General features: G+C 37.3%; 1 protein-coding gene across 7 annotated transcripts; it reads right to left on the bottom strand.

The window, feature by feature from the left end:
* Window positions 1–1,504: 1,504 nt before the first annotated feature.
* On the bottom strand, window positions 1,505–27,930 carry LOC128703622 (eukaryotic initiation factor 4A-I). Of its 7 annotated transcripts, XM_053798350.1 has the most exons (12): window positions 27,828–27,868; window positions 23,695–23,709; window positions 21,951–21,965; window positions 21,455–21,469; window positions 20,770–20,890; window positions 19,206–19,463; window positions 16,910–17,075; window positions 14,168–14,386; window positions 12,477–12,649; window positions 7,448–7,617; window positions 2,460–2,609; window positions 1,505–1,547 (listed from the first exon to the last, which is right to left on the bottom strand). In XM_053798350.1, exons 1-11 carry the CDS (start codon window positions 27,851–27,853, stop codon window positions 2,465–2,467), a joined length of 1,323 nt encoding a protein of 440 aa, XP_053654325.1. In that variant the 5' UTR covers window positions 27,854–27,868; the 3' UTR covers window positions 1,505–1,547; window positions 2,460–2,464. The 7 variants fall into 7 exon arrangements, with proteins under 7 accessions (XP_053654325.1, XP_053654324.1, XP_053654327.1 ...); XM_053798349.1 differs by having other exon boundaries at window positions 1,505–2,609; XM_053798352.2 differs by lacking the exon at window positions 23,695–23,709 and having other exon boundaries at window positions 1,505–2,609; window positions 27,828–27,927.

The following is a 27,930-nucleotide window of genomic DNA, read 5'->3' as shown; positions in this document are numbered from 1 at the left end:
CTCTGTGATATTACATCTAAGACTGTCAATGATAAAGTAATGCCAGCAAGGACCCCAAATTTTTTTATTTACAAAACACCAAGTTTGGTTATTTAGCACTTTAAACATTTAGTTCATAACTATCCAATATAACTAAACCTTGGTATTGTCTACCAATTTATAATACTTTTACATAAATCAAACCACAAAAATAAACTTAATGTTTATCATTCTGCAATCCGTATCTATAATCTGAAGTCAGCAGATTTAAATGAAATAAAATAGCCACCATTTATGCTGAAAGATATGCTAGATTCTCTTCCTTGAGAAGAGTGGCATCCTTCCCCAATAGGTCTACTTCCCAATCACCATGCTCAAGTGACCCAGTGTCAGGTGGGGAGGAAATTTGCAAGGAATGCTATTATTTGCACGAGTGTCAATGCTATATCAAGGAACAGGGTTATTCCTTAAAATATATATGCTTTTGCAGCAGGTGGATAAAGTATGCACCTAACCCAGTCAAAAAAGCAAACTTTATGGCAAATATCCTGAAAAACAGCACAATAGAAGAGTTCATAGTGTTGCAGTAACTAAGTCTTCAATTGCGACATTTAATATTGCTCCCAAACTACAGAAAATGTGTTTAAATCATTTTCCACTTTTATCTATGTATTCAACAGTCAAATTCACAGACATGGCTCAAGCTCTTAAGCAGTGAAGTTGCACTTTCCCAAAATGGACATGTTAACTTTCTTCCAATGTGAAAGTGCTATTAAGCCTAAAATTTCTATGGCTATGTTATCTATCCACCCATTTGGGACAAATCTTGCATGATACAATTAAACTCATTCATGGAGCATGCATTAAATACTTTGGGGTCTGAGTAGTTGCTAAACCCATAGAGGTCACACAGCACTTGGGGAATATGAGGCAATCATGCTATATTTGTGGAAGGGGAGATCAGGTTAATTCCTCGAATCAAAAGCCCCTCACTATCATCGAGGAACCTCCTATGTGCGGAATATATAGATTTATCTATTGTTTTGATAAAATGTAATCTTTTTTCCACTGGTTAAGTAAGAGCACTGGCAACTATACAATACAGCACATCACAAATACTTTGTAGCTTAACATATCAGGTATACAGTAGCCACACAATTAACATTATAATAGTCAAAAAGCGCTAAACCACAAGGGCTATAACAAATAACATTAAATATTTTAAATTATCAACTTGTGCTACGTAGAAAGTATTTGGTCAATAGAAACTTTTATTTCCATTTTCCTACTTTACAGTAGTTCTGCAGGAAAAATTATCTAGACGCAATTTAGGAACCTAACAACTTCATTTTCCAAACTCGTTCCCTTTACTATTAAGGGCCATCATTGCCACAATTTCAATGGGCCAGTAAAAGGCCAGAAAATATACAATACATATATGTATATAAAACAAAAAAAAATCTGAAGCACCATATTCTTTAAAGAATAGGGACACCGAAAGGTAACAGGTAATTACACAAATATGGTGACTTTGTGCTTTATTGACCGTGCATCACAGCTGTCATGATCTGGAAATACAAAAACTTCATTAAATCTAGTGTCACCAACTTCTCCCCAAGCAATAGTCATCCCTAAAGGGACTTGATGAACCAATGAAAGGATTTGAATGTGGTGTTTACAAGTTTTATTAATAAATACACCAAGAGGTCTCATACATGTTAACAGACATTTCCGACGTCTTCTCTTTTGGATATAATATCCGTGCCAAACACCTAATACCATCTTCCTTAGACAGATGAAAGCAATAGTAGATACAGTAATTGTGTAATTGAAAAACTGAACCTCTGCCTCTGCTCTGCTAGTACATGTGCAACTAAAGTATTTATTCCCTAAACTTGACATTGCAACAAGTTGCAGGAACAAGTAAGAAGTACAGAATGTAAAGGGTGACATTAACAGTCTATATGATTGTGTGTAATGAAGGGAGGAGGTAAAGGATAGGAAAGAACGAGGAGGAAGAAAGGTTGACAGAGGGGTGGACAGGTTGCCGCCGCTTTCAAAGGGCGGTTCTGTCTATACCCTCAAGTTTTTTTTTTTCCTTTTTCTCACAATTATGTATATATATATGTATATATATATATCTTCAAAAAATTAAAATAGAGGGCTAAAGCCCGTTCTATCTCTTATACCTAAATCTAACTACTGCTGGAAACCATGGAAAAATACCTGAATATTCGCAATAAACAGGCAATAAATGGTGACCACCTGGAACCACAAGCTCAAACAGCTGGCTATTTAAAGAATTCCAGGGAGACACTGCTCAGACACTGTTCACGATTCAGATCAGATGCGTCCAAGCTCTCAGGGTAGATCACGATGTCAGCTCTCGAATGGGGCGGACAGCGTGCACAATCAATTGGCGAATAAGACAGTGGGTCAGAGCAACAACAACCGAGGCTTTATTGTCGCTATAGTCTCACCTAGATTAAATCAAATCAGCTACATTCATTGGCATCTCTTCAATAGAGGTACGGTAGTGCTCTTCAATGTCTTGGAGAATTCTGGTATCTTCAGTAGTCACAAAATTAATGGCCACGCCTTTTCGGCCAAAACGTCCACCTCGGCCAATCCTGAGAAATTAAATTTTTGTTATGAATACAGTACAAGACCTTGTATGCATAAAGCAAAATTCATTATAATGATGTCTGAATTAGATCAGAAATAAAATTAAGAGAAAGTACTATGTGGTATGGTAAATGCACGATTTTTATAACTGGAAAATCCAAAGAATTTTGAAACAAAAACAAGATCATGTACTGTACATTAATTAAAAGCAAACTTTGTATAGTGAAAAGGTTAAATCATCAGCTTCCCAAGTAAATAATGCACTACTGGGCTCTTCTATACAGTAGTGTGTAGTACAGTACACTAAGTGCTACCTATGTTTGAAAATTCATTAAAGTAGGAAGTAACAAAACATTCAAATGTTAGTAGCCAACATTCAGCATTACCATCTTTACAAATTAATACAAATGTCTTAAACAATTTACAAAAGCTAATGAGCAAGGGGCAATATCAGATGCTGCAAGCATCTAAACTAATTGTGAAGACTCTTAAATGTCAAAAAGGTATATCACAAATACTAAGGGAGAAAAATAATGTGCAAGGCATTTAAATATGAATAAAATCAATGACTTGTGTAATAATACCAATGTACTTCGTATTGTCATCATTTATGGGTAAGCAATGCACCAAGATGTATATACAACCCAAGAAAATGGCTAAATTCAGCTTACACTGATATACATTATTAGTCTATTGTTAAAGCTCATCTAATACATTTGGCATCCTGTGTACTGTTAACCCCCTTTTGGGGTGGGTCCCGTTGTGTTATGGCTTTGAAGCCCCGGCAAGTCCTGTTGTTCTACACGAGTTCAGCTCTCAGATTAGCCGAGTAGTATGAGAATGAGTCTACGTGGTAAATGTACACCACAAAAAAATCCCATAGCATGCAGTCCATAATTGGAAAAAAATATTGTGACTGCATTTTTGGTTTAAAACAGCAACTCTGCGATGTATTTTTTTAGTTTTTATGGTTGTATTCATGATTTCTTAGTCTCATTTGACAGAATGAAAGTTATTACAAAAATAAAAGATGATTTTGATTGCTTTCAGGACTAAACGTACCTTGAAACTGAGCTCAAAGTAGCGGATATTCCAGAGTACACGTATTACGTCACTCGTCCAATACGGATCCAACTGGTCAGTTTAATACATGTTCACAAATGCACTGACATACAATTATTACAACAATGCAGTAGTCTGCATAACAGTAAATAGTTTTTGTGTGTGTAAATAATTCAAAATAGAAAGCAAGCATAATATTGGAGAGGCCTGGGGACATAACTAATGAACAGAGGAATTTTTTTTTAATGCCACGAATGTCTACATTGTTCATTCCGGACCCTATTTTTAAAGTGGCAATTTTTTTTTTGTGCAAAATTGACCAAATTACTGATTTTTGATCACTTTGTTGGGTAGTTAAAATTGGTAAATGGGTGGTTTCTTGTACTCAATCGTTAAAACAAAAGGAATAGTGAAATAGCTACAAGTTCGGTCAACTAACAATAGAACTGACCAAAAATAAGACTCAAAGTGAGTGAAAGTGCTGATGTGTAAATATCGCCAAGACTGCTAACTTTGTGAGAGCACAATTCCATAGTTTCCATTAAATTTTGTAGTTTTGGTTTTATTTCCTTCGGAGAAAGATTCTCTTCATTTCATAAATTTTTTTTTTTAACCCTTAAACGGTCCATACGTATATATACGTTCACGCGCGTAGCGCCCCAAACGTATACATACGTTTTATTTTTCATTCGTTCAAAATTAGCGCAACAGGCCTGAGTCGCCTAGACATGAGAGAGTGGGTGTGCGCAGTATACAAAAAATCTGGGACGCCTGGGTACCACATGGTAGGACCAGTTACATTCAGCTCCATCCTGGGTCAACATCATGACACATCCTCGTGATTCGAGGAAAGTGATAAGAGATCGTGAGTTTAGTGGATTTGACACCAATGGGGCCAGTAATATTCAAGGAATTAGTGAAAATATCGACGATAACCCAGATGACCCCCAGCCCATCACCTCTGGGGTAGCGACACCTGTCCTAGGGCCAAGCACCTCTGGGGTAGCCAGTGTGCCCATATCAGACCCTAGGCCAAGCACTTCTGGGGTGGCCAGTGTGGCCACAGAAGACCCTGGGCCAAGCACCTCTGCAGTGGCAAGTGTTACCCATAGGCAACTTCACAAGAGGAAACTATCATTTTCCCGGTGTTTTAGTAGTGATAGTGAAAGTGATGTAAGTGATGATGAGATTGATTTTATGCCAATTGAGGATTCGTCTAGTGATAGTGACGTTCATTATTCACCAGTGAAACTTACTTTTAGGCGTCGTTATCTATGTTCAGGCAGTGTGCCATATGCAATCCCCAAGGGTCGTGGCAGGTCACGATCCAAAACCCTGGCCACTGATAGTGAAAGTGATCATGAAGGGGAGTATGCAGGGATGGAGGAAGTAGTGGTGGGTGGCATGGTGCCTGGACCACATGGCGCAGTGGGTGGACAGAAAGGACCGCCCAGCACCCCCTCAACCATGTGCTGCCTCCACTCCTCTCCCTCCTCCTCCTGCCCCCCCTCGCCCCATGCCACAGGTCCACCCTGCACCATGTGATTGTGAGTGGAACTGGACACAAAGTATATTCGTGCCACAGCCTTGTGATTTTGATGCTAGTGGAAGTGGTATCCAGCCAGAATGTCCCATAACGAATGAGTCTACAGAGTTAGACTATTTCCAGTTGTACTTTGACGAGCCTATAATGAACTTGATAGTGACTCAGACAAACATTTATTACCAACATGTCATGAACAACACAACAGAGGTTGGAGAATCATCACGGCTGCACAGGTGGAAAGACACAACAGTGGCTGAAATGTATTTATTCCTTGCCACTGTCATGCTTATGCCACATATCTATAAGAACAACATACGTAGTTACTGGTCTACAGACCACTTTATCAGTACTCCAGTTTTCCGTGACCTCCTTCCCTGCAACAGCTTCACACTGTTGCTACGAATGTTGCACTTCGCAGACAGAAATACACCAGACAGAAATGACCTATACAAAATCCGGGAAGTGTTTATGTATTTGAAGCAGAAATTCAGTGTATACTTTTATCCCTTCAAGAACATTGTTATTGAGTCCTTGATTCTGTTCAAGGGACGCCTGTCATTCAAGCAATATATACCGAGCAAACGTAATCGCTTTGGTATAAAACTTTTTGTGCGACTGTGAGAGTGGTCTTGTGTTGGATGTAATTGTATACACAGGGAAAAACACACTCGATGATGACAGAAGGATGTTGGGCATTTCCGGTGATGTTGTTCGCAGGATGATGGAACCATACCTTGGCAAGGGCCATACATTGTACACAGACAACTGGTATACAAGCCCTATGCTTGCTGATTTCCTACGTGTGACCAATACTGATATATGTGGAACAGTGAGAAGGTATAGGAAACATATGCCAAGGTTCACTGGAGGCAGTGTTGAAGGTGAAGTGCAAGCGTTTCATGCTAATGACATGGCACTGACGTGGCATGACAAACGAGACGTGACATTGCTATCAACCATCCACAGAAACGAGATGGTACAAACAGACAGACTGAGCAAGTTCAACAACGAACCTATTGTGAAGCCACTTGCTGTCTTGGACTATACGAACAACATGCGACTAGTTGACAAGTGTGACATGATGATAGGGTTTGTTGACTGTGTGCGTAGGAGTCGCAAGTGGTATATAAAACTTTTTTCACCTTGTAGACATTGCAGTGATCAATGCATTCAATATGTACGAAGTAAAGACTGGAAAACGACAATGCTTTGCAGATTTCTCTCTGAATCTCGTTAAACAGATAGCAAGAAAGTATGGTACCACACCTGTACCTTCCCCTCAACAGCGACCTGTCACACCACAACCTGTCCCCCAACCACAGCCAGTGGGGGAAGTGCCAAACCGAATCACTCCTAACTGTCACTATCTGGTACCAATACTGCCTACCAAAAAGAAGAATGCCCAGAAAAAGTGTATTGTGTGTGCTACCACCAAAAAACGACCCCAACAGCGGAAGGACACACGATTCATGTGTCACCAGTGTGGGGTGGCACTGTATGAATACATGCTTCATGGAGTATCATACAATTGTGGAGTTCTAGAAACATAAGTGGGACATGTAAATACTTGTATATAGTTGTAGATAATGTGCAATTCAGCCAGGTGTGCAAAATAACCTGTCAGTGTGTACATGTGTGTTTATGACAATATGATAAAAATTTTGTATGTAATATTGGTGTATAAAAAAAAATTGGCATTGATATCAAATGACTTACTATGAAACAATTATGATATCATGAAAACCAAGAAAATGAAAAAAAAATGGAAGAAAACGGTAAATATGTTGAATTTCTACAAGCAGCAGTGCTCCACGTTGCTGTCAGGTGATTGCCAAGTGCCAACTTCGCAGCCTCATACCTCGGTAAGTAATGACCCTAAATTATTTTTTTTTATGCTAAAACACTTAAATTAAAAAAATGTGCTCTTTTTTTTCTATATAATTTTTTTTTTTTTTCAAAATATTCGGGGCGCTGCGCGAGTGAACGTATATATACGTTTGGACCGTTTAAGGGTTAAATTCTCCAACCATGATAGGAAGTTCCAGACCAGGGATTCCAACCCTCAAGGGTTAATTACCCTAAACTGGTTCAAGTACTGAACCTTTACTTTGAGATACTTCAAGATTAATAAAAACAAGCTAACACAAAGGCACAAGAAAATAAGAAAAAAAGGAGTCCTTTTGATAATATTTTAAAACTAACTTCAAAGAAAATGAACCTTAGCATCTTCCTCACCTGTGGATATAGTTCTCCCTGTTGGTTGGCAAATCATAGTTGATAACCAAGGACACCTGCTGGACATCAATACCTCGGGCCAACAGGTCAGTAGTAATAAGGACACGAGATGAACCAGAACGGAACTCACGCATAATCACATCGCGCTCCTTTTGGTCCATGTCACCATGCTGTAATAATATTAAAATTAAGGAATTAATATCCACTTTTTTTTTTTTTGTCAGCCGTCTCCCACCAAGGCAGGGTGACCCAAAAAGAAAAAATTCCCAAGAAAATACTTTCATCATCATTCAACACTTTCACCTCATTCACACAATCACTGCTTTTGCAGAGGTGCTCTGAACAACAGTTTAGAAGCATATACATATGAAGATACACAACATATCCCTCCAAACTGCTAATATCCCAAAACCCCTCCTTTAGAGTGCAGGCATTGTACTTCCCATTTCCAGGACTCAAGTCCGGCTATGTAAAAATAACCGGGTTTCCCTGAATCCCTTCACTAAATATTACCCTGCTCACACTCCAACACATCAGGTCCCAAATACCATTCATCTCCATTCACTCCTATCGAACACGCTCATGCACGCCTGCTGGAAGTCCAAGCCCCTTGCCCACAAAACCTCCCTTACCCATTCCTTCCAACCTTTTCAAGGATGACCCCTACCCTGCCTTCCTTTCCCTACAGATTTAAATGCTCTCCATGTCACTCTACTTTGATCCATTCTCTCTAAATGACCAAACCACCTCAACCCCTCTTCAGCCCTCTGACTAATACTTTTAACTGCACACCTTCCCCTAATTTCCGCACTCCAAATTTTCTGCATATTTACACCACACATTGCCCTTAGACAGGACATCTCCACTGCCTCCAACCGCCTCCTTGCTGCTGCATTCACAACCCAAGCTCACACCCATATAAGAGTGTTGGTACTACTATACTTTCATACATTCCCTTCTTTGCCTCCATAGATAACGTATTTTGTCTCCCCACATACCTCAACGCACCACTCACCTTTTTTCCCTCAACAATTCTATGATTAACCTCATCCTTCATAAATCCATCTGCCGAAACGTCAACTCCCAAGTATCTGAAAACATTCACTTCTTCCATACTACTACTACCCAATTTGATATACAATTTTTCTTTATCTGAATCATTTGATATCCTCATCACCTTACTATTTTCTATGTTCACTTTCAACTTTCTACCTTTACACACACTCCCAAACTCATCCACTAACCTTTGCAATTTTTCTTTAGAATCTCCCATGAGCACAGTATCAGTAAAAAGCAACTGTCAATTCCCATTTTGTATTTGATTCCCCATAATTTAATCCCACCCCTCTCCCGAACACCCTAGCGAGGGGTTTGGACTTCCAGCAAGCGTGCTCGAGTGTGTTAGATAGGAGTGAATGGAGATAAATGGTATTTGGGACCTGATGAGCTGTTGGAGTGTGAGCAGGGTAAAATTTAGTGAAGGGATTCAGGGAAACCGGTTATTATATATAACCAGACTAGTCTTGGAAATGGGAAGTACAATGCCTGCACTCTAAAGGAGGGGTTTGGGATATTGGCAGTTTGGAGGGATATACATATTGTGTATTTTTATACATATATACTTCTAAACTGTTGTATTCTGGGCACCTCTGCAACAACAGTGATTATGTGTGAGTGTGGTGAAAGTGTTGAATGATGATGAAAGTATTTTCTTTTTGGGGATTTTTTTCTTTTTGGGTCACCCTGCCTCGATGGGAGACTGCCAACTTGTTGAAAAAAAAAAAATGCATAAAAAAAAATGTTGGAGGGGAAAACTTCATTGCAAAATTAGTATACTGATATAAAAACTTGCAAATTAAAAAAAATACCAAAGCATTATTTTTTATGAATATGCCCGATTATATTCTCAATCTTAAGAATAAAAAAAAATTGGAAAAAAATGGTATGAAAAGTATTCAGGACACATCACCATATGTTTCTGTTATTGGGTTGAAGGGTTGCAATGGACCCTAAGCTGTCCATTCTTCAATCCAACAATGCTCATCCATTGCCTGTTGAAATTCTTTAGTGCAACAGCCATGGGATTTGAGACTTTCACTAAAACTTTCTGTAAATTATGGCATCAATACTTCTCAATTTATATTCACCACAATCATTAATGCAACATTAGAAACTATTACTGCTGATGGATTGTTATTTGGAGATTGGGAGGAAATTCATATGGAGAATGTAACCGTTGAGTGCATATATAAATGTATTGCAATGTGACTGGAGAATGTAACCGTTGAGTGCATATATAAATGTATTGCAATGTGACTGGAGAATTGCATTAATAATGTAAATTTAGGGGTTACATTACAGATACTGAGATGACATCCTTGAAAGAGGAGTCTTGTTCAAAGACATGACTAAAACCTGACAATTTTTTTTATAAACATTTTCAGTTTACTCCCATTTCAAAACTGATTATGCAGATGTGAAACCTGAGCATTTTTGAGTAAAAAAAAAAAAAAAAAAAAAGTATATCTGATTCCAGGAAAATAATACTTTTTTTTTTTTTTTACCTTAACAGTCTCCTACCAAGTGACCCTAAAACAGTTAAAAACATTCACCACCACCACCGCCATCCTTCCTTCAGTGAAAGCACTGTACTTCCCACCTCCAGGACGGAAGTCTGGCTAACCAATTTCCCTGATTTCCTTACAAGTTACCTTGCTTACAGTGGAACAGCACTCAAACCATAATAGTAATAATAATAATAATAATAATAATAATAATAATAATAATAAAAAAACTCCAGCCCTCTGATCTATCTATCACTTACACAACCCCCTTGCATTGAAAACTTCTCTTTACCCCTTCCTCCAACTATTCCTGAGATGACCCTTACCCTTCCTTCCATCCCAGATTTATACACTATTGGTTATCATATCTGACTGATCTCTCCCAATGCCCAAACCATCTCAACCCCTTTTCAGCCCTCTGAATTAGATCTCTGATGTCCATACCATCTTTAATTTCTATGCTAAGACTTCTCAGTAAATTATTTAAACCACACATTGCTCTCAAACATTATCCCCACTGCCTCCAGCCTCCTCCTAACATTTTAAGCTATTACCATACACTATCTCGTTTGCCTCCACATATAAACCTCTTTCTTTCCATAGAAGCCTCACACACTGCCTACCCTTTCCTTTCCTTGTCTACTATGGTTCACCTTGTCTTTCATAGCCACATCTGCTAACATGTCCACTCTGACATACAGTGGATCCTCAATATTTGTACGTCCCTACATTTGTACAACTATATTCACCCAACTTCGAGAAATTTTTTGACTCCATATTCGGATGTTGCCCTGACATTTGACCTAAACAAAATGGTCCGTCTGGACAAAGTCCAATGAAAACATAGTATCACAGGCTTAGTCTCTCATTGGCTTTCGTTCATACAAGCTCCGTGAAACTTTGGTATTTCATTGTTTTCTGTGGTATTTAAAGTAGTTTCATTGAATAAAACAAGTAACCATGGCCTTAAAGAGACTAGTGATCCAAGGAAGCCTAAAAGGAAAGCAGTGAGAACAATTAAAGTGAAGAAAGAACTCATTGCTAAGTGGAACACTTGTAGTAAAGGATTGTTTCTCTGGACCGTCCATGGGTTTGGAAATAGACAATGAGGATGCAGAGGAGTTGGAGGATCACAAGAATGAGCTCACCACAGAAGAACCTCAAGACCTGCACAAATAGCAGCAAGAAGTCATTGAGGAAATTTCTTCAGGAGGGGAGAGGGGGGGGGGGGGCATAGACCAGTAAGGGCATTTCCAGGGCAGAGCCTGGTGGAAAAATGGCATCCTAACTTTACTGTTGTAAAAAGGAGCATCAACCTGTTCTATGACAATGTTGTTGACCCCTTTAGAATTTTTTTTTTTAAAAGTTGTCAAAAATAGACAACACTGGACATTTTCTTGAGCAAAGACAAAAATGCTAGTAAATCCCCATCATCTTGAAGTGCTACTGCACAGACAAAACAGAAAACACAAAACGGGCAGTTACCTGTGTTTTATGGACGGTGACAACACCCTTTCCAAACATCTCTCCACCTTCCTCTTAGGCCATCAGCACTCCTCAGTTAAGGTAAATTGCAGTTAAATTTACATTTATTTCATGAATTTATTGTTTTTATAATTCTCGCATAAAATTTTATGTATGCAATTATTATATGGGTTTAAATAAGCAATATTTTCACTTAAATTTTTTTATAATTGGTAATTTTTTAGGGTCTAGAATGAATTAATCCAACAATTTCTTATAGCAAAAATTGGTACAACTCTATATGAACAGCCTACTGGGACGGATTAATTTCGAATATCGAGGTACCACTGTATCTTAACACATTCACTTCCTCCAGTATCATAGAATCTTTCATTACCTCTCACTGCCTTGCTCTTTTCAATGTTTTTTTTTTTTTTTTTTTTTAACCCTCTCAAATTCCTCCACTAATTTTTGTAACGAAAGTTCATTTCTCAGCTAAAACCGTTAGGAACAATTGCCTCAATGGAAGCATACTTAAACTAAAAAAAATGCTTAGGCTGGCCCACGCCTAGCTCTGGGAGTAGAAGAACTCTTGCAACTCATCAAAGGTATGCTTCCCTGGTGAGGGAGCCAAGGATCTAACATTACTGTCACTTAGGTCTACTTCAGGCCACTTCTGGCCTGAAACTGACAAAAATAATGTTCATATCACCAGTATATCTTAAAGACTCCAGTGAAAAACAGACAATAAAACCAACAAGACCTTTCTCTCTCCCTGAAAATATCTCAGTCACTATTTTAACCTAAACAAGGTCAGAAGTTTATGTCTCATAACACTGCATGGGCATGCTAGTAAATCATGGACAGCACAGGGCATTAAGTGTCTGGCAATACTGTTATGCTAATTTTTTATCAGTATGCTATGAAAAAGACTGGAATGTAATTTGTATGGCACCTGTTCCTATTTTAATGGGAAAAAAAAAAAACAATATTCAACTTACCATGGCAGATACTGTGAAATCTCTCTGGTGCATCTTGTCTGTAAGCCAGTCCACCTTCCTACGAGTGTTGCAGAAGATGACAGCCTGGGTGATGGTTAAGGTTTCATACAGATCACAGAGTGTCTCCAGCTTCCAGTCTTCCTTTTCTACATTTACATAAAACTGCTTAATACCTGTGAGAAAGAACATTAATTCAAGTGATATTCCAGTACACGAGAAAAAAAAGAGAAAAAAGGGAAAAAAAGTTAAAGTGGAAAGCAAAATGCATAGAAAAAAATGCAAAATGAAAAAAAAAAGAAAAAGTAGGAAGGAAACAGGAAAATGAAAAAATATTGATAAAAAGGGAGAGAATAAGAAAATAGGGGAGAAAGGATAAAAAAAAAAACAGCAGAGGAAAATGTAATAAAATAGGAAAAAAGGAAAAAAAAAAAAAGTACAGGTCGGCCATCACTAATCTGGCACTAATTTCGGTTAGCATAATTTCAAATTTCATCATTATACTGACTCAAATTGTGCAGATAGCTGTAAATCCACAGCTGCAAGCCAGTGGAGGAGAAAGCAATTATGAAAATGAGGAAGATGTAGCAGAAAGTGTGTATTGATAGGTCAATTAAGTGTATTCTAACCTAACCACTTTGTAATCCAGAATGCTGCAGTAGGCCTACCAAGGACCAACTTAGTACTGCTAAGTGAACAGGGGCAACAGGTGTACAGCAACACGCCCAACATTTCCATTTGTCTGGAAACTGAATCCAGATTCCTCAGCTGCACTGGTCAGTCACCAGGGAGCCCTATATCAGTGTGTCAGGCAGCATCAACTGCCAACACATGTATAAAGCCACACTTTTCCTACCATTCTGTACCTATGGTTGCTGTTGCTTGTTGATATGCAAATATGCATATAACTTGCCACCTATATACAAAAGCACCAAACACGAAAGCATCCAAGAAAGAATAGAGAAAAGCAGTAGTATGGCCTTCCCTAGGTTGCAGAAATCTCTGAACAAAAATGTATTTGTCTGTACCACCTTTTTTTTAATTTTATTGCAAGAAATACTGAAATTTGCAAAAATGTAATATTTAGAACAAAACTAAGTGATCTGGAGTTTCTGGAGTTTATCTGGAGAGAGTTCCGGGGGTCAACGCCCCCGCGGCCCGGTCTGTGACCAGGCCTCCTTAGGTCAGTGTCCCAGGATGCGACCCACACCAGTCGACTAACACCCAGGTACCCATTTTACTGATGGGGAACATAGACAACAGGTGGAAAGAAACACGTCCAATGTTTCTACTCTGGCTGGGAATCGAACCCAGACCCTCGCCGTGTGAAGCGAGAGCGTTAGCCACCAGGCCACCAGAGCCTATAATTTTAATAGGAATATTTAGAAGCATAAAAGGGAGCCTATTACAAACTTTTTAGCCTAACGAACTCATTATAAAACTAGAATATCAGGCTGCTGAAATTGGCATATTTATTTTAACCAAACTACCTATCTCCCACTAAGTCACAGTGACAAAATCATTCAATAGCAGTCTTGCCAGAAGTGCAGGAACATCACAATTCACGGCCTGGCAAACTGCAACACCCACCCATCCTCGAGTGTGGGGGCACTGTACTTCCTACCTCCAGGACTCCAGCTAACAGGTTTCCTGGCTTAATGTGTAAGCTATGATGAACACCAATGATGCCATACCTTCTAATGTAAGCTCTTCTTTCTTAACCAAGATGGTGATAGGGTCTCTCATAAATTTAGTTGTTACATCCATTACATCAGCAGGCATGGTGGCAGACAGAAGAACCACTTGAACGTCATTAGGAAGGAAGCGGAAGACATCATAGATCTGATCCTTGAAACCACGGGACAACATTTCATCAGCCTCATCTAAAACGAACATCTTTATATTCTTGGGATCTGGAAGGGTAAGAAAAGTATTAAACAAGTAGGATTGTGGCCAAGATTATAAAACAACACATCTGGACATTTTATATAAAACTCCATACACACGGTATTCAGAGGATGCCTGTGCCTTGACAGCCAAGGCTAAGCCATTTAGCAATTTTGTAGTTCAACAGAATATAGGACTGACTACCAAGTGAGTGACAACGACACAACTTACATTTCTCATCAACAGCAGGATTTTTAGTGAAATCCTATGTTCATTTATCTTTTACACACTATACCTCAAGTGATACTCCTTGGGGAAGTGGTACAGAATTTTTCCCCCGTAAGCCATGCGTGTCATAAGAGGCGACTAAATTGCTGGGAGCAAGGGGCTAGTAACCCCTTCTATATACATTACTAAAGTTAAAGAAACTTTTTTCTTTTTTAGCTACCCTGCTTTGGTGGGATACAGCTGATTTGGAAGAGAATAATTGAGAGAAAAAGAAAAAAAAGAAAGGAAAAAAAAATAGAGAAAGAGAAAGTGGTAATGCCAAGTCATATTTACCCATTATTTGGGCGATACAGCCCATTCAACTATCAGAACTACTCTTTGAAGTCTAATATGGCCAATATTACACAAAATTCAGCAAATTCCAACTTGAAAACAAAGTCCCAAATAAACACTACACATTCGTCACTAAAGCAACCTATCTTCTGTTCATTAATCACGTCCCCAGGCCTCTCCTCTAACACTTTCCTTCCATTTTGAGTCATTACAATAAACACAGATAATCAAATATAGCCAAGAATGACTGATCATGGTTTAGGGTGTCCCAGTAACTGAAGCCAACTGAATATCCATAAAACAGACCAGGGTGGAAGGGTGAAATTATGAGGCCTTACCATGCCTCAGGAAAAGTAAAAGGTAGCACATTTCTACCATGTTGAGCCTTATTTCAAGCTACTTACAGTCCTGAAATTGATCAAAATCATCTATTTCAGTAGCCTATTCAGTCTCGGTCAATCAATACCAAGAAACAGCCAATAGTCAACCATTACAGAAAAAACATCAGTTGCTATTTTAAACCAAACAAGGTCTGAGGCTTGTCCTCCCCCCCCCCCTAATCATTCACTGCAAAGGGGAATATTTTTTTTAATACATCGAACTTTCACTGTGCCATCCCATTCTCGCATATCTAGGCTAAAATTTACCATTAAACATATGAGGGCATTGCTTAAAATACATATCTACTTTAGCAACACTGGCATCAATAACAGACTTGTGCAAGACAATGAAATAATTAACTTTCTTTATTTCCCCCATTATCTTCATTTTTAGTCTAATATTAATCAGACTATGTACATGTGTATATGTACATGTATATGTGGAGTCAAAAAAACGTTATCTATGGAGGCAAAGAAGGGAATGTATGAAAGTATAGTAGTACCAACACTCTTATATGGATGTGAAGCTTGGGTGGTAAATGCAGGAGCAAGGAGACGGTTGGAGGCAGTGGAGGGCAATGTGTGGTGTACATATTATGCAGAAAATTCGGTGTGTGGAAATTAGGAGAAGGTGTGGAGTTAATAAAAGCATTAGTCAGAGGGCAGAAGAGGGGTTGTTGAGGTGGTTTGGTCATTTAGAGAGAATGGATCACAGTAGAATGACATGGAAAGCATATAAATCTATAGGGGAAGGAAGGCGGGGTAGGGGTCGTCCTCGAAAGGGTTGGAGAGAGGGGGTAAAGGAGGTTTTGTGGGTAAGGGGCTTGGACTTCCAGCAAGCGTGCGTGAGCGTGTTAGATAGGAGTGAATGGAGACGAATGGTACTTGGGACCTGACGATCTGTTGGAGTGTGAGCAGGGTAATATTTAGTGAAGGGATTCAGGGAAACCGGTTATTTTCATATAGTCGGACTTGAGCCCTGGAAATGGGAAGTACAATGCCTGCACTTTAAAGGAGGGGTTTGGGATATTGGCAGTTTGGAGGGATATGTTGTGTATCTTTATATGTTTATGCTTCTAGACTGTTGTATTCTGAGCACCTCTGCAAAAACAGTGATAATGTGCGAGTGTGGTGAAAGTGTTGAATGATGATGAAAGTATTTTCTTTTTGGGGATTTTCTTTCTTTTTTGGGTCACCCTGCCTCGGTGGGAGACGGCCGACTTGTTGAAAAAAAAAAAAAAAATTCAGGGAAACCGGTTATTTTCATATAGTCAGACTTGAGTCCTGGAAATGGGAAGTACAATGCCTGCACTTTAAAGGAGGGGTTTGGGATATTGGCAGTTTGGAGGGATATGTTGTGTATCTTTATACGTATATGCTTCTAAACTGTTGTATTCCGAGCACCTCTGCAAAAGCAGTGATAATGTGTGAGTGTGGTGAAAGTGTTGAATGATGATGAATGTATTTTCTTTTTGGGGATTTTCTTTCTTTTTTGGGTCACCCTGCCTCGGTGGGAGACGGCCGACTTGTTGGAAAAAAAAAAAAAAATGTACAAATCTTACTTTTCTAATAGCTGCACAAATTTTGTTATGCTGTCAAAACACTTACTTAGAACTCTGCGGTTTATCATATCATATACACGACCAGGTGTGCCCACAATGATTTGAACACCCATCTCCAAGCGACGCATGTCTTCACGAAGGTTAGTACCACCAATGCACGCGTGGCATGTCACATTCATGTAATCGCCCAAAGCAAGTACCACCTTTTGAATCTGCAATAAAGTTATTCTCATGAATGTCAGAATATAAATTTGCTAGTTAAACATTAAGTATTGCCTTGCTCTTTCCTATCCTCAACATAGCTATATCTACATTTTTCTTTATACTGCAGAGAGAATAGACATACAAAAATACAGGAAAGTAACAAGGGAAAATAAGCATGAATAGAATGGCACAAAAAAATATAAATGGGAAAATTTGACTGAAAGAGCAGTTAGTGAAGATAGTGAAAAACCTGACCACCTGACAGTGTATAAGAATAGAATTAAGATGGAGAAGTAGAGATGTCTATCCTATACTTCCTCTCGAAAGTATCATTTCAATGAGTGACTAGTAATAATGAAAAGTATAAATTTTAAAAATTAACCAAAGATCCACTAACAGATGAAGTAACTCATTCACATCACACTACCAATTCCAACAGAATATACTTCTACCAAAAACTGATATAATGTTAAACTACAGAACTATTAGCATTTTATCTGAGCAACTGACCCATGTCAGTCATTAAGGTTGGTGGTCAAAATTTCGGCCAACTTTTTTATTTTTCAACCAATTTTTTTTATTTTTTGGTGTACGTTTAGAGGTTCATATGCAGAAGAATGTGACAAAGTTTCAGTATGATTGGCCAACAGAAAAAAATATTTAATGACTTTTCATATATGGCAGCAAGGCATGACAAAATGGCACTACGCGTGGCACTTCCGACAATCCCAACCGTTAGAATTCATCCAACACGAATTTTTGATGCACATGTTTCATCTAATATATCTTATTATCATGGAAAAAAAAAAATACATTTGATAGATTTTTTGGCATTCACCAAAATATCTGCCTTTTACCTCCCACAAAATCAAAAATATTTTATATATTCCAAAAAAAGAAGCACCAACTAGTCAAACACACTTTTATATTGTCTGTGAAAATCATTTCAATACAATCATTAATAATGGTGTAGGTAAGCGAAATAAGTGAAAAAGTTACTTCCAAGATAGAGCCCTGGAACGCCGGCCGACCCGCCGTCTCAATTTTTTTTTTTCGCAAAAATCGCGTTTGTTTCAGTGGTTTTCTAAGTAAACTGATGTTCTAGTGCAGTTATCCTCTTCAAAATACCGTTTTCTATCACTCACAGACCAAACAATACAACAAGGAGACGAGGAGTAACTCATTTATATCGAAATATTGCTGGTGGACTCTCGCCATATTATCGCCTATTTTATTCAGTCTAGAGTACATAACATGTTTGTTATTTATAGTGATTATTATATCATATTAGATCAATTCTGATAGATAAATAAGCCGTATAGTTGATATATAAGCTGATATAAGCGTAATAATGAAGTGATTTCACCTGGCACCGTCTGGAGGGGGAGTACTGCCGAATGTTTTCAGATGGCTCCAGATTGGCTGGCACTCTACTGATAAGCTCCACCTACTCTTATATGATGCCAAATAATCAATTATTATATTAGAAAGAATAATGCAAAGAAAAAGCGATAAAAAACAAGGAAAAAATTCCAAAAAATACATGGGTTGAGATCAGACCCGCTACCTACATCACCGTTACCATACCTGATATAAATGACTATAATTTCTTGTAGAAACGTCTTAGAACATTGATTCTTGTACCATTGTGTTGCCAAAGAGTTAAGCTATTTTTGTATATGAATAACTCAATTTCCGTAATTTTTTTATTTTTTTCTTGAGCGCACGCTGAAAATTCCCCGCCCGTCCTTAATGGATGTCCACCAATTTTTGATCTTTAGCTTCACTTAAGCAGTTATTTTTTGGCATAGTCCAATTTCTTTACCCTTCCAATACAGTAAACATATTAATCAGTTATGCATACTTTCCAGCATTACATGAACTTGTAGAACAAACTATATTATACTCTGAAACTGACTAGGAAATGGGCTTCAAAGGCCTAGCAAAAATTATATGCTCATTTTCCCAAAATTCTGGTTACAAAGGGGAAACGTTTAAAATAAAATTTTGGTACAGTACAACTCGAATATTTGAAATGCAATTTTTTTTATACATGCTTAAGCAATATTAACCATCACATTCCTCTCATTACAAGTTTCAAAATATGTTGGACAAAGAAAATGTGCATAAATTCTCACCTGCTGAGCCAATTCTCTGGTAGGTGCCAAGATAAGGGCTTGAGTCTCATTGGACTTTACATCAATTCTTTGAAGGATAGAGATGGAAAATGTAGCAGTTTTACCAGTACCAGATTGAGCTTGGGCAATGGCATCATGTCCCTTAATGCAAGGCAAGATGGCACGCTGCTGGATAGCAGAGGGTTTCTCAAAACCATAGGCATAGATACCTCTTAATAAACTTTCTCCTAGATTCATGTCATCAAAACTTGTTGCTACCTGTAAATACAGATCAAATATTAGGATTTTAAGAGAAAATTTCTACCAGTGACAATAACTACTGTTGCAAATATTTTTTTCCTACAACTGAACTGCAGATCATTCCAGGTTAATTATCTAACTATTAAATAAAGCCTGCTAAGTAAAACTAGCATGACAAAGTATGAAGCATTTGCTCTTTGATGGTAATTAACTTATCTTGCTCTCAGTGCCCCCCTCCCCAATGTATCACCATACACATACCTTTGGAAACTTTTACTAAAATTATAGGGAGAGAACATGAACATCAGCAATCTGTGTTAGCAAAAAGCACTGTAAGGATGCCATATTTGTTTGTCGTATGTTAGCTTCATGCTGAAATTTATATTATGAAAACTGAAATTTTCAGCAAACCTAAGATTAATTCTATATATTTAAAACAGATCAAGTGGAATCAAGTGAAACAGGTTCAATTAGCATAGTGATCAATGTTCTAGTCATACACTAAAAACATCCAAGAAAAATACTTAACACTACTGGGTCTATTGATTTATTGGAAAATTCAGGTTTATTAAAACGCATTTTATTGATTTTTATTGACTTCCAGCAGGTATCCATGAGCGTGTTTGATAGGAGTGAATGGAGACAAATGGTTTTTAATACTTGACGTGCTGTTGGAGTGTGAGCAAAGTAACATTTATGAAGGGGTTCAGGGAAACCGGCAGGCCGGACTTGAGTCCTGGAGATGGGAAGTACAGTGCCTGCACTCTGAAGGAGGGGTGTTAATGTTGCAGTTTAAAAACTGTAGTGTAAAGCACCCTTCTGGCAAGACAGTGATGGAGTGAATGATGGTGAAAGTTTTTCTTTTTCGGGCCACCCTGCCTTGGTGGGAATCGGCCAGCGTGATAATAATAATAATTTTATTGATTTATATCTTCTGCACAGAAATTAAGAAATTTACATTATCAATATATTGAGAGATGATAGGGAAACTACATTCAAATCAATATTTATAGAAGTGGGATTGGTACAAGATGCATTTGTTCTATTCAGAAATGGGGTGGTTATGAAAATTCTTATATTTTAACTCAAACATTTACTCTGATCTGAATTAAAAGTAGCAATGTTGATATATCAAAGTAAAACACTGGTCAATGGGAGAATCCTTCTCTGAATGTACAGTTCAAAAGCCACCATCACATTCTCTGCCCATCAAGCAAATTGCCATGGCCCTACACTAACAATTTAGCTATTAGATATCTTTTCAGTCAGTTTTACAAAATCCAAACATTTCACCACCATTAGTCTATTTTCTCTAGAAGTTTACCTCAGTCCAGCTGGATTCAATGACACCATCCACATCCATGCCAGCTGGGCCATCATAATCCTTTGGCTCACTGTTTCCTCCACCACTGTTACCACCTGAACCCCAGTCTTCATCCCTGTCCCTAACAAGAAAAAATGTCAAGTTAAAAGTTTTTCTGCAAGGGAGAAAAAAAAAATTAAAGTTTAAAGCAGCTAAAATAAACATTAAATTCTTTGTAATATAGTCAGTTTAGTCAAATCACAATATTATACTGTATGCAAAATTACCAGGCAAGACTGCCCAAAAAGCCAATTTTATTTAAATTTAAACCACAGGTTCGAGCAAGCCAAAAGTATCAGTTCATTAACTAGATGTACACAATGTTCACACTTCTATACACCTCCCCAAATATGAATCAGAAGCAACACAAACACATTTATATGAGGCATATTACAAACTAATAAGAGTACAGTACAGGTGCACATCCCTTTATCCGAAGCCCTTGGAGTCTGTATTGTTTTGAATTAGACTTTTTTTGAATTTCAGAATGATTTTCAATGCTACCATGTGGCAGCGTGACCCAGCAAGGAGACGACCGACACTAGACGAAAAAAATTCGGTTTACGGAACTTCTCAAATTTCAGAATTTCGGATCAAGGGATGTGGACCTGTATGTTTCAGAAGTGTGTGCAATTTTAATAGTTACCTTGTTTCCCCATCTCTGTAAGAAAGACAAATAATTCTTTAGAAACCAGTAGAATACTGTACATAAATATTATAAAAGCACAGCAGTCCTACATTCCAAAGTGTGTTCAATTATTTCCATTTAAAAATTAAAATATATTTCAAAATTAGAGCAGGGCTTGCATCTTCAAAAGTCCATGTAAAACTGGCACCAAATTCTTGACAAATTTATGCTATCAGCATCTTCCCCAATCTAGAACAGCATGAGTATTTTAAATGTACAAATTTCAGCAGTGATATCTAGATTGCTATTTTAACTGTAAACAGTGCCATTAGCACAGGCAGACTCAGACTATAAAAAAAAAAAAAACACTATTATTAAACCAGTGTCCCTGCAAAAACACTACAGTAAAATTAGAAGCCTTATAATTAAGATCCTTTACACCAGAGGTTCCAAAGGATTAACCACCAGTTACACCTCAAGGAGGATTCCTCAGTTTATCCTACGCCAACTTTACCTGGGTTCCCCATCCCTGTTGGGAAGAGAAAGCTTGGTTTAGAAAACTAATTGTCTATACAAAGTTAACTCCATAATCTAAACCAATTTAATTGTGCATGCTTTAGGTATGCCCGAAGAAAGCATAGGCAATGCGAGTAAAATTTTAGTTTTACAGCCGAATCTTAGAACAAAGTTCTATGGCAACTTAGAAAAAAAAAACTCAATGAAATATAAACACTTTTACAACAGGCATTTAAACATTTATGATACTAATCATTTTTTAACTTCAAAAATCTATAACTATTTTTGCAAAACGTGTTGGTGATTTTAGACAATACCAAAATACAACCACCACTAATGCATAGTATTTTTAGTAATCCTCCATGTAAAATTCATGAATGTAAAAAGTATTCCATTTTATTGGGAAAAATTATTTTAAGAATTAGTCACAGAACACACAAGAAAAATTCAAATGTTTCTAAAAATTACTGTACAATATTTTAATGCATTAGTTCAGAGTGAAGAAATTCCAATACAGTACCAATACATTAATTGTTTAGTACTGCAAACTGAATACTGGAGTAAAATGGTATAAGGATTTTTTTTTTCTAAAACTACAAATCGAGTATAAAAAAAAAAAGCCAGTTCCTGGTTATGTTATTTTCTATGATCACCCTCTTTCTAAATCAGGTGGACAGGTACCAGATGGACTGCATTTCAGCTGTCCATCTGGCAAAAACTCATTACTGATAGTTAAATTCTAGATCTTACAATATCAAGAATAAATGCATTATAGCACAACTACAACCACGTTAAAGGGACATGCAAAGGTACCTTTCCCGGGTAACCTTTATAAAACTAGCATTAACCACTATCATTTCTAGAGCAACGTTTGCAATTTTTAGTACACCATGTGTAATATTTTGCATCAGAGGGAAAACTCTCAACAAAAATAGCAATCCATATTTTAACCTTCAGCAGATATCTATTTTCAACCTCAGCAGGAAGTTGATATATACGTATCAACAACCTTTTTTTTTTTTTTAACCTATATTAATGGCTTATGTCCATTACACTTTCTGATTAGAAAACATTGTATGTACATCAGATATGACTTGCATTATAAATTGATTGGTTTAAACTATTAAACATGCAGTTAAAAAACAACCCAGAAACAAAAACAATTTTAATTCAATTTTAGCTCAGAACAGCTTGCATCAATGAAAAATGGCTATGAGCTACTGTAAACCATACCACACCAGCAAGAAATGTACAGCAAACAATAATTAAAGCAATACTTCTTAAGAATGTCAACAGAAAATCTGATGCCAAACCACAATTTCAAGACAGTTGCAACAAAATGTCTATCTTATTATATACTGTATTACTGAAATTCATACTGCTATGAAGTTTATGGTCTGGTACTGGGCTTCATGCATCTAGTACAAATGCATCCTAATAATCTGAAGCACTGCTAAGAAACTAGTAACAGTGTGTACTTCTGTTTCAACAGCAAACTATATAAGCACTATTTTTTCCTAGAAAAACTGGCACATAATATTTATCCAAAAGCAGTAGGAAATTAACAAATAAAATTTATGAAGTCATTAACTGCAACAGATTACCATGCAAATACATGTACCATTTCCAAACCAGTTATGAAAAACTCAACCCACACTAAAGAAAAACTAAATCTGCATGTTTATGCACATGTTAAAATTTAAAATCTAAGTTATTTTGTAATTTCAAACCATTTTCTTTACCTGAACTCCTCATCCCTGTGGACAATGGAAAAGTTAGAGAACCTTATTTCCACAAGTAAACTTTGTACGGTTATGTAAAATGCGTATAAAATATTCGAGGGCACTACATAAAATTTATGACTCCTATTAGCTGGATCATGCTACATTGAAAATTTCTGTATTCAACATATCCTTATATTGAAGAAGGAGAGAAAAAAAATTATATATATAATCTCTCATATCACTTGACACACACAGTAGAACCCCCGTATCCACTGATTCGGTATCTGCGGTTTCAGTTATCCACAGTTTACTGTAGCTCAAAAATACCTCTTAATTTTGCATAATAAAAGCCCCAAAGCACAAAAGTAGAGAAGCTTGCAGTACTTCAAAGCCTAAGCCATGAAGTGCTTCCCATCAGTGAAAGTGATTGATAATTCTCTACTTATTGTGCACAATTTATCAATTAAACTTTATAAGCATTTTGTACTGATGTTTTACAAAGACATGTCTAGTGTACAGGAATCTCAAAAAACACCAAAATACTAAATTACAGTTTTATGCCCAAAATAAAACCCCAGATCTTTTAAGATTAAAAACTTCATATGGCCTATCAGGCCAGGTTTGGCACCCTTTCAGAGAAAACCATCACAATGTCTAACATAAGCTTGAACCTCTCAATTCCTCAACAAATTTTTCAAAAACCCTAGATAATCCATTACTAAGCCTTTTCAGCAAATTTCATACAATGCCTTTCATGAAAATGAAAATTTAGCTTTCTAAGTCAAAACCCAAACATTTCATGTGCAAGTAGAACATACATTATACTGGAAATTCTTATAAGGCTTCTTTCTTTATATACCGAGATGCCTTTTTGTAAAAAAATACTGAAAAAGTACTGTACATCAAAAATTAAAGCATGCCTTTGCAAATGCTATTTAATTTTGAATGTACTTTTTTCAGTCTCATACAAAAAAAATTGTAATACGTACATGGGAGCTTCAAACTGCCAATAGTAACTTGGTAAACCATTACTGATCTCTTAATATCACTGAACGACCCTACAGTGCAAGCACTTGAAGTGCTAATATTTACCAAATCATGACAAATGGTATTGTGTCAGATGTGGAAGATGACCAGTGCAAGACCTATTTTCTCAGACCTACACAAGAATATCTTGCACCTCCCACCCCCTCCCAATTTTTTTTTTAGTACATATTTGCATTTAAAGAAAAATACCTGTAGGTCTTGAATTTCTAATATTGGCCAATTAACCTGACCTCAATAGTGGTGAAAATTGCTGGACTATAATCACACATGAAAGTCAATGTCACCAAAACAAAGTTTGATGAAGCAATACAGTGGACCCCCGGCTTACGATATTATTTCATTCCAGAAGCATGTTCAGGTGCCATTACTGAACGAATTTGTTCCCATAAGGAATATTGTGAATTAGATTAGTCCATTTCAGACCCCCAAACATACACGTACAAACGCACTTACATAATTGGTCGCATTTGGAGCCGATCGTAAAGTGGGGGTCCACTGTACTTGTTTTTGCAAGGGGTTATTCTTGCCTGACAAATTTACCGACTCTTTTTTTTTACTTGGATATTTGAAGCAGTGGACCATAACACCTGACTGTTTATAACAAATGAACACTACAGTAAACTTAATGGCCTATGCTAAGCAGGTCCTACTTGTATCGAACCTACTGTATTTTCAAAGCTACCCAGTGTACACATCAACACTACTCTGTAGTGTTCCTTTCCTCCACAGCTCAAAATAGCCAAACATGCTTACCTATATCCTTTTATACAGGATCTAAAGTTATCCATCTTATTTCCTTTAATGCAAGCCCTGTCTTGGTAAAGATATTTTCAACAGTCTATATACATCATTCTCATTTATTCCTATACAGTATTCCACTTGCACACTTCAACCACATCCCTACCTAATCCGAATCCTAGGGAATCTTGCCAATGCTTAAATTACCAATTTTTCAGAAGTCTCCAATATTTCCCTGGTAGCAGAGCTGTCTCTCAAATTTAGCAAATACATTGGCAAGCATTCTTAAATATAACCTAAGGGCAAGAAGGGATGGATTTGAAAATTTATTTGTTGACAATTCTGCCATATTTTTCAGTCACTGAGCCTATCACCTGGATAACTGATGTCACAAGCTTTGAAACAGACTTTACTAAATAACCCCTAATCCCTAGGACTTTCAAGAGTGCAAATTTCATGCATTCAACTTAGAAAAGTTTTTGATAGAGGATGTAATCATTCTTTTTTATACATTACATTTTTATACAATACATGAGTGGGTGTGGGTGGGTGCGAGTTGGACCTGATTAGCTTGTGCTACTAGGTCAGTTGCCGTGTTCCTTCCTTAAGTGAATGTGACCGGACCCGACTAGGTTGGGTGCATTGGCTTAAGCCGGTAGGAGACTTGGACCTGCCTCACATGGGCCAGTAGGAGTGCTGCAGTGTTCCTTCTTTCTTACGTTCTTATATAGAAGAACTTTTCACCAGTTAAAAAATACCACACTATCACCGACAGACTGAGGTCTTGAGAAAATGAGGTCACTTGCCTTATGCTGAACTTGTGCCAAAATACTTACATCACACAAATATTAGCGAGTCTAATAAAGGGTTACAAGATCAGTTGGAAGTAACAGTAATTTACATAGGTTAAGTTATGCAAGATAAATGTACTTGTGCATACCTGTACTTAAATAAAACTTACTAGCTGTGGTAATTGCCAATTTTAAAATTATATTACATTCATAACTGGGCTCTAACCTGTTGGCATCATACAGCTCCTGGGCAGCTATTAGGTTCCATCCAAGAAGAGATTATACACAATTCCTGGTATTAAGAGCCCTCGCTCTCCCTCACATCAAAAAAAAAAAAAACCTTCAAGTGGACACTTAATAAATTTACGAAAATAACAATTACAGACAACCTTGCCCAACCCTCTTAAAATCTAATCTGGGTAAATTAATTCTTTATACACAATTTTTACATTTCCACAATAGCCTTGGGGGGAGCACAGGTATTATATAGTATATTTTACAGATTTCAACAAGAACATAAATTTTAAACATTCAGTACATGCTTAACATTGTGATTTTAATTAGTTATTTGTGTAATATTTCTGATTTAGGCCTAGTCTGAAACTAGGCAACTGGGGGGGGGGGGTGATGACAAACCCAGACCCATTAGAATAATTATTATTATTTAGGCACAGGTGCACAAGTACAATTATCATAAGTGTAAATTACCCAAGGATAACCCTATGTATTTTAGTAAACTTTTAAGTCTCTTGCATAATAAACTTCACATATTAAATGAATTTTGTAGACTATAACACAGGATTACTGAATAAAACCAAACTAACATTTCAATTATAACTCATGTTCAGTAGTTACAGATGCCATATTAAAGTGAACAATAAGTAACATAAGCAATGTTCTAAACTTCAGCAAGGTTAATTTTTAGGCCTCTTAACTGCGAACTTTAGCAAACTTTCTAAGCTTTATACAACAAATTATGTAGCATTTAACTTAGACCTACCCAATAAAGCCAACACATTTCCATGGAAGTTACATAAATAGGCCTACATAATTCACCCCTTAAATCTCACTCCGACTTTAATAACCCCTTTAACAGGAAGCTGGAACCACTCTCACTACTCCATAAGCTATATCTTCTCACAACGCCTCAAATTAATACTACTACTATTCACGAGGCTATTTGGCACTCCCAGAAAAAAAAAAATACCATTCCTGCACAAGCAATCACTTTAGTCTTCGCCCATTCTTAGTCCCCTAAGCAATAATCTTATCATAAAAACAGACTTTTGAGGCCTAAATACACAACTTCTCCGAGTAACCCGGTTAGAAGAGCAGGTGAGAGGTACAAAACCCGCCCCAACCGGCAATAAATATAGTGCCAGCTGATCACTGAAACTGACCCACTGGCCGCCATTACACCTCCACAACCACGTCTGACAACTTTACCCTCTTATCTATATGAAATTCCTAGCTCCATCGACCAGAAAGCCCCTCGAGGCTGATTACTAGCCCTTAAACTCGCTCTGGGGTGGGTAAAAGGACAAGGAGGCGGTAAAAAACCAGGAAAACACTTACTTCTGGTGTTCGTATTTGTCCGACATCTTGACTGTGACAGTAAGTCCTTTCAAAGGACCATGTGAACTGCACAATATTCCTACGCCACCTCTCTTTTCACTAC

The sequence above is a fragment of the Cherax quadricarinatus genome, chromosome 76, assembly GCF_038502225.1.
Source record: "Cherax quadricarinatus isolate ZL_2023a chromosome 76, ASM3850222v1, whole genome shotgun sequence".
Classification (NCBI taxonomy): domain Eukaryota; kingdom Metazoa; phylum Arthropoda; class Malacostraca; order Decapoda; family Parastacidae; genus Cherax; species Cherax quadricarinatus.
Note: the sequence above shows the minus strand (reverse complement) of the source record. Positions and strands in the feature narration are given on the sequence as shown.

What these genes read in the sequence shown, in the direction of transcription:
- LOC128703622 (XM_053798349.1), bottom strand. Translation starts at nt 27,853, where the DNA reads ATGTCGGACAAATACGAACACCAGAA. An exon ending in TTGAATCCAGCTGGACTGAG is followed by an intron (nt 19,464 to 20,769) that starts GTAAACTTCTAG and finishes CTGTATTTACAG; the next exon opens with GTAGCAACAAGTTTTGATGA. An exon ending in ATTTCACAGTATCTGCCATG is followed by an intron (nt 7,618 to 12,476) that starts GTAAGTTGAATA and finishes ATATTATTACAG; the next exon opens with CATGGTGACATGGACCAAAA.